Source organism: Nicotiana tabacum, chromosome 2 (genome assembly GCF_000715075.1).
Source record: "Nicotiana tabacum cultivar K326 chromosome 2, ASM71507v2, whole genome shotgun sequence".
Taxonomy (NCBI): domain Eukaryota; kingdom Viridiplantae; phylum Streptophyta; class Magnoliopsida; order Solanales; family Solanaceae; genus Nicotiana; species Nicotiana tabacum.
In genome coordinates this window covers 10,241,053-10,249,416 of record NC_134081.1, presented here as the reverse complement: position 1 = coordinate 10,249,416, position 8,364 = coordinate 10,241,053, and the positions used below count along the sequence as shown (strand labels likewise).

Genomic DNA, 8,364 nt, shown 5'->3' with positions numbered 1-8,364 from the left:
ATTATTAGCCAATGCGTCCTGAAATTTATTTTTTAAGGATAAAAATATTCTGAATTGTTATGAAATTAATTTTTTTGTAAAATTTAAAATAAAATAAGTAATAACTAATCTGTAAATAATTATTTGTGCCCTTGCCCCTAACTTTTCATATTCTTGAGATCTAAAAAATAAAAAAACATACGCCGCAGTAGTAGGCACACACTTTCATTAACAACCCTCGTCACACTCACCCACCCACTCATCAGCCGACACCATTTTGAAATATTCCTATATAACCAGAGTTTCATACGCATAGCTAATATTGCACTTACCTTAGATCTGAAATTTTTCCTCCGCTGCAGCAAAAAAATATATCAAAACAATGGAGTACGAGGGAATTCTTTTGGGCATGGGCAATCCATTACTCGACATCTCAGCTGTTGTAGATCAAGATTTCTTGAACAAGTAATTCTTTCTTATATTTCACATAACCCCAGATGCATAAATTCCCCATTTTAGCTACTTTTGCTGTTTTGAACTGATTTGTGTTGTATCCTTGTAGTTTGATTTTATAGATCTCATTAGTTTCTGATGCTTTATGTACATAGTGGCTATATATGTGTGTATGCATAATAGGTTATGTGTAGATTTGTCCATCTTTTTCTATTCTCAATGTAATCATTTTTTACTAGTGTCTTAAATTGGATATTAGTGTTTATATATATAATTGTACTAGGCTAGTGTTTAACAATTCAGAGGCCTAATGGCGGATTCAAGATTTTAACTTTATGGGTTCGAGTTCGTGATTCTACCACAATTCATTTGATTTAGTGTACTTATTTAGTGATCTTTTTAACACATACGAGGTCTCAGCTAAAGCTACTGGATCCGATGAATCTGTAATTAACCTACAGTTGTGGCTATAGTATGCGGAGAGCAGGTGCTGTCATGCCGACAGCCCTCCCCTTGTTATGTGTATAGCTGAACAATTTCTTATACATTTATAATAAATTAGCAGTGAATTTTAGCTCTAAAAGTGCGTTGGTTTTACTTGCAGCTTTGGGTTCTCTTTTTTTCTTTTATTGTGTCAATTGAATGACCTGATTTTTAACTCGTAGGTATGACATCAAGCCGAACAATGCAATTCTTGCCGAGGAGAAGCACTTGCCTATGTAAGTAATTTCTTTTTTGTCTTTATTTGTATGTTTAAAATACATCATTAGGTTAGCTTACACATTTACTGAGTAAATTTACTAGAGAATTATTCAACTTCCAAAGATTATATAGCTGCTAAACTTATCCTTTTCTTGTCGAACTTGTTTGGAGAAATAAAATTTTGTATTTTCTATTAAATTTTTGTAAGTTTTTGGATGCTTGGGCTTTTCTTTTTCCTGCTCTAAGTGCCTAGCTGGTGAGAATATCTTCTCTTTAAAGGAATAGCTGAATATGTCTAATTCATTGTTGTCAAAGGCGCGTTTAAAGCGCACTTAAGCCCTGAAGCGAGGCTCAAAACATGTTGAGCGCTTCGGCTCACTTGCGCTTTAGTGTCGCATCAAGGCTTTAAGGCATACTTTTCCTTGCCAATGAGTGTAATCCTGAAAAGGCGACGTTAAACAATCGATATTTCACTTTCTGTTAAATATTTTTCAATTTCTTTGTCCATATATTTGTTATTCATGCTTATAATTATTAGTCTTGGACTACATATGCATATTTTTACTTTTTCTCAGTTGCGCCTTTTTCATTAAAGCCCACACATCATTTGCGCTTTGCGCTTTAAGCCCCAATGGACCTTAGAGCTTTTTTGCGCTTTTCGGCTTTGATAACACCTCTAATTTTGGGTAACATTTCCATAGTTGCTACGTGAGCCTGCAAAAATTAGTAAAGGGCCTATTACCATTGCTGACTTGAACTGTGAAAGAATTGTTGTATGCTTGGCGATCGGGGACACAAACATTAAGTAAGAGGCTATTAGAACATGTTCTGCTGAAGGAAGAAGTTAGTTTTGTGCCTTTAGTAAGAAATATGTTCGATTCTTCAAATTTATTGAGAATTTTTTTATTCCAGGTATGACGAACTGGCATCCAAGAACATTGTTGAATACATTGCTGGAGGTAATTTTCCCTTCCCTTGTCACATTATTCATAGCTATTCTGCATTGAAAATACTAGGAACATTGATCACGTTGTCGTAATTCTACATTGCAGGTGCTACGCAAAATTCAATAAGAGTGGCTCAGGTATCTTCTCGTCATTGTTATTTTTGGTTCTTGGCGATCTTACATGACCGTGTAGTGCAGAATAATAATCTTCCTTTGGCATTTGCAGTGGATGCTACCATTTCCAGGTGCAACAAGTTACATGGGCTCGATTGGAAAGGACAAGTTTGGAGAGAAAATGAAGAAAAATGCAAAGGATGCTGGCGTCAATGTAGATTCTTAGTCCTTAATTTTCTTCTCTTAGTTTGACAATGTTTTTGTGTTTTACTTGCATTTTTGGTTCGTTAGTACAATTATTGCTCATCATTTGCCTTTGTCTTCTATGCTTTGAACTTATCATTGTCTTTACATATTGATTAAAATAGGTTCATTACTATGAGGATGAGGCACCAACGGGAACTTGCGCTGTTTGTGTGCTAGATGGCGAGAGGTTAGTTTAAAGCAATTTTGCGTTGTGTACTACGGTTCTGGCGTAGCATTTAGTCTTTCCTTTTTCTATCCAAGGAGGGAAAGCAAGAGAAAAAGAGACGTTCTTTTGCCTACATAATACAGGATAAATATTTATTTTCATCCATGCATTTCCACATGATTTTTTTGTTAAACTGATGATCTGGTTTTGATTCTGCAGGTCACTGGTAGCCAACTTATCAGCTGCAAACTGCTACAAGGTTGACCATCTGAAGCGACCAGAGAACTGGGCCTTGGGTAGGAATGACGTTCCTGGTTTTATGTGCGCTTAGACATCAGATAATCAGTCTATTTTAAACTAATACATCTGTTTTCGGACAGTTGAGAAGGCCAAATTTTACTATATTGCTGGATTCTTTCTCACTGTTTCCCCAGAATCCATTCAGCTTGTTGCTGAGCATGCCGCTGCCAATAACAAGGTACACACTTGACATTTTTTATGTGTGACTGGTCTTTTTGGTAGTTTTTGCATGAAACTATCACGTAATGTAATATTCCACCCTGCTGCAGATTTTCTCGATGAACCTTTCAGCACCATTCATCTGCGAGTTCTTTAGAGATCCTCAAGAGAAAGCCTTGCCGTAAGATCAATGTCCTACATTGCCATAACTGAATGTAGAAAGATACTGATCTAATGGTTGACTTTTCTGTTTTTCAGGTATATGGACTTTGTATTTGGAAATGAGACCGAAGCAAGAACCTTCTCAAAAGTACATGGATGGGAGGTAAAGGATGCTTAGCTTAAGGTTTCTCACGTTTATGTTGACTTTGCAGTACATGGCTAACTTGTTGCTTTATTACTAGACTGATAATGTTGAAGAAATAGCTCTGAAAATCTCTGAATGGCCAAAGGCATCTGAAACACACAAAAGGATCACCGTTATTACACAAGGTGCTGATCCTGTTGTTGTAGCTGCGGATGGGAAGGTGAAGTTGTTCCCTGTAATACCATTGCCAAAAGAGAAACTTGTTGACACCAATGGTGCCGGTACGTCGTCTATGGTTGTCCTACCTGTTTCTGTTTTGATAATGTTAAAAATACCCCCTCTTTTACTGACAGTATTAGGATCAAGCAGTCTTGATAAAATGGTATCAATAGGTTTCTTCTTTGGATCATGATAAAATCGTACTCTATTACTTGGTTAATCAGCCGCCATTCTTTGGCATAGAACATACTACAAACTGAGAGTGCAAGCTCAAGAACTCTAAACATTTTGAGCAGTTAATATTACATTGTAAAGATTCACTGCAATTGTTTTAATGTTCGTTTCTATTAACATGTTTTTCCTTACATTGATAGGGGATGCATTTGTTGGCGGATTCTTGTCACAATTGGTTCAAGGAAAACCCGTTGAAGATTGTGTAAGAGCAGGATGTTACGCGTCAAATGTTATCATCCAAAGGTCGGGTTGCACATACCCTGACAAGCCAGATTTTGCATAAGATGCCTAATTCTTATTTCTTGGTTTCCGGTGTTATGCCTTAATTAGGGGAGGACTTATTCTGAGTTCTAATATTTACTTCTCGATTGTTGGGCTATTATAAGGAATTTTGATTGCCTTTTCATCATTTGAGATTTGAGAATAACATTGTATTAGGAAAATTAACTTTTGTTCCTGCCAATTGTTCCCAAATTTCTAGCGTGTTGTAAGGAATTTTGACTGCTTTTTCATATCATTCGAAAATAAGATTGTATTAGGAAAATAGAAATGTGTTGTGCTAATGTGTTTCGTTTTTATGATCCAAGATTTTAGAATTGGAATGAGAATTTGTTTTGTTATTGAGTTGATGCTTTCTAAATCTTATTTTGAAATCATTGCACGCTGTAATGTAATCTAGTTGCAAACTCAAATATACATATGATGTAGTAAATTTAGAAAGAGATAATACTATATATTTTTTTGATGATGTTCTCACAAATGAGTAGAGAAGTTTCCTATTTATAAGATAGTTGCTTGGTGGCCAAGTAACAATCTTGGTGAGCAAGTAACCAATCTTAGTGATCAAGCGACTAGACTAGTTTATGACTAACTAACTTGCTCCCAAGTAATTTCATAATACACGGACATTCATTCTTAATATTATTTATAACACCCCCTTGAATGTCTATTAGTAGATAAAGTGACTCGTTAAAACCTTACAAGGAAAAATATAGTGGAAAAAAATTCTAGTGAACGAAAATGAGTACACATATTTAATAATACGTTTTTTGGTTGCCTCGTTAAAAACCTTGCAAGAAAAATCCAACGGGACAAAATTTTGTAAGGGAAAAGAGTACAACGTGTATTAACCCCCCCCCTGATGAGAGCATCAATTCACATCTTTGAGCCTTCACATACCAATATTGTACACTAGCTTCTTGAAGGTTGACGTGGGTAGAGATTTGGTGGACAAATCAGCCATATCGCTTGAACGAATCTGTTGCACATTGATATCACCATTCTTTTGAAGATCATGTGTAAAAAAAATATCTTTGGTGAAATGTGCTTTGTTCAATCTCCTTTTATGAATCCTCCCTTCAATTGGGTTATGCATGCTATATTGTCTTCATACAAAATAATGGGTAGTTTGTCACACTTCAAACCACATTTTTCTCGAATAAGATGTATTATAGACCTCAACCATACACATTCTCGATTTGCTTCATGAATAGCAATTATCTCAGCATGATTAGATGAATTAGCCACGATTGATTGCTTAGTCGATCGCCAAGATATGACAGTGCCTCCATATGTAAATACATAGCATGTTTGAGATCGAGCCTTGTGTGGATCAAATAAATACCCAGTATCGGCATAACCAACAAGATCGGGACTGCAATCATTGCCATAAAATAAGTCCATATCGGTAGTCCCTTTTAGATACCACAATATGTGTTTGATTCCATTTCAATGCCTCATTGTAGGAGCAGAACTATATCTTGCTAAGACATTAACTGAAAGAGTTATGTCAGACCTTGTAGTATTAGCAAGATACATTAGTGCACCAATTGCACTAAGATATGGTACTTTAGGGCCAAGAAGCTCTTCATTCCTTTCTTGAGGTCGGAACGGATCCTTATTCATATCATATGATCGAACAACCATCAGAGTACTTAATAGATGTGCTCCGTCTATGTAAAAACGTTTCAATACCTTTTCTATGTAGGCAGATTGATGAACAAAAATCCCATTTGCCAAATTTTCAATTTGGAAATCGAGACATAATTTTGTCTTTCCGAGATCTTTCATCTCGAATTCCTTTTTTAAATAATCAATTGCCTTTTGGAGTTTTGTAGGAGTTCCAATAAGGTTTATATCATCAACATATACTGCAAGTATAATAAACTCCGATGTTGTTTTCTTTATAAAAACACAAGGACAAATGGTATCATTTATATAACCTTCATTTAATAAACACTTACTAAGGTGGTTATACCACATATGACCTGATGGCTTTAGATCATACAAAGACCTTTGCAATTTGATTGAAAATATTTCTCGGGGCTTTGAATTATGTGAATCATGCATTTTAAATCCTTCGAAAATTTTCATGTGTATCTCATTATCAACTGAGCCATAAAGGTAGACTGTAATCATATCCATTAAATGTATGTCAAGCTTTTTATGGACAACAAAGCTAATGGGATAACGAAACGTTGTTGCATCCATAACAAGTGAATATGTCTTTTCATAATTGACATCAGGCCTTTGTGAAAATCCTTGAGCAATAAGGCGTGCCTTATATCTTTGTACCTCATTTTTTCTCATTCCTCTTACGCACAAAGACCCATTTATAGCCAACAGGCTTAACACAACTAGGTGTTTGAACTACAGGCCCAAAAACTTTACGTTTCGCAAGTGATTCAACTCTGATTGAATTTCTTCTTGCCATTTTGGCCAATCACGTCTTTATCGACATTCTCCAATAGATTGAGGTTCAAGATCCTCACTATCTTGTATAATGCTAGATGTAACATTATATGCAAAGACATAATGCACCACTATATCCAATCGATTCAAATTTGTCTTAATATCGATTGGATTTATTGATAGTTCTTTATTTTTTTGAGTCCCGGGCTCAGTGATTTCATCATGAATCTTAGCATTAGTTAATCATGGATTTCTTTATGAGACTCTTTCGTAGTGTCATCTTGATCATATGTTTTTCCTTTTTCTAGGATTTCGATCCTTAGAACTCAATGGTCTGCTACGCTTTAGGCGTGGTTTTGACTCATTAGCTATGACACTAGAAGATTGTCCAACAAGGACATCAATACGGATTGGAACATTCTCTACAGGGATATGTGATTTTGTTATCCTTTTCAGATCTGTAAATGTGTATGGAATTTGATTTGTTATTTTTTGTAAATGAATAATCTTTTGCACCTTTTTTCACAAATAGAGGCACGTGGATCAAGATCAAACAATAATGAATTTTTTCCCCAAAATTTCCATTTGGTTTATGTCATGACCCCAATTTTCCTCCGTAGGATATCGTGATGGCACCTAGTCTTAGGGACTAGGTAAGCCTAACACTTACTGAATTAATTGCAAACTCAACCAACAACTACTAAATATGAAACATAAATTTTCTATACAAAGCCAACAATCCCAAAACCGGTAGTACAAGTCATAAGCTCTACTGAGTTTACTAGGAAAAATCTTCTAAGTACAACTGTTCCGAAATAGAAATAGACAGTACAAGTACAATATCAGAAGGTGACTCCGAGGCCTGCGAATGCGACGATAGGTTTACCTTGAGTCTCCACAGCAAAACCCGAACAACTAGCTAGTGATCAACCAACTCCGAAGTACCTGAATTTGCACAAAAATATGCAGAAAGCATAGCATGAGTACACCACAGCAGTACCCATTAAGTATCAAGACTAACCTCGGTGGAGTAGTGACGAGAAAAAGTCAAGACACCTACTAGACATAATAACATGTACAAGTATAAATGTAAAACTAACAGGGGACAATATCAATATAAAGCTAAGCATGATAACAATAACAAAGCAATGCTTGTAATAGGAAAGTAAGAGCAATAATTAGCAACATGGAACAAACATGTAATAACGTCGTGGAGTAAGCTGAATACAGTTTAAGTCCATTGAAACCAAGTAAAGGAAACAAGTAACAACTCAATAAGAGCAACCGCTTCCACACAAGATTTTTTCAAGGATTTTTCTGAGGTACTTCACCTCATAATCACATTTCACGGGTTCCAATTCATGAACCCTAATCTCTTGACATCTTCTGCCCACATTATAATTCGCAACCGCACGGACGAGTCCCATGCCAAGGGAGTGACAATATCTTATATCCGCACGGACAACTCACGTGCCAATAACAACAATGACTCATGACTACACGGACAACTCACGTGCCAATAGGATAACTCTCACACAAAAGGCAAGTAAACGAGGGTACATATAAATGGTCAATATCATCAGAATTCATCTTCTTAAACCGATATGGGTGATTAGTTATATGTATGCTTGTGTAAGTGTTCTATCACAACTCAAGTCAACAAGTACAAGTAGAGGCAACGAATGACACATAGGAAACAAACACCACGAAACGTACAATGTATAACTCACACAAGGTAGGCACACCACTCCACAAATATCGTCAATAATAGTGCCCCCAGGCCATCACAAGTTATCACAATACATTCCCCAACATAGCCCACCTTGTCTTGCCACGTGCGCAACAATG

The 8,364-nt window shown here is 36.0% G+C and overlaps 1 protein-coding gene across 1 annotated transcript; it reads left to right on the top strand.

The window, feature by feature from the left end:
- The first annotated feature begins 300 nt into the window (after nt 1-300).
- On the top strand, nt 301-4,449 carry LOC107806529 (adenosine kinase 2-like). The gene is given in 12 exon segments (NM_001325788.1): nt 301-444; nt 1,098-1,151; nt 2,047-2,093; nt 2,187-2,218; nt 2,307-2,408; nt 2,563-2,627; nt 2,826-2,902; nt 2,987-3,084; nt 3,176-3,246; nt 3,324-3,390; nt 3,470-3,653; nt 3,966-4,449. Coding segments are annotated over 12 exon segments (1,023 nt in total). The 5' UTR covers nt 301-361; the 3' UTR covers nt 4,109-4,449.
- The last annotated feature ends 3,915 nt before the right edge of the window (nt 4,450-8,364 follow it).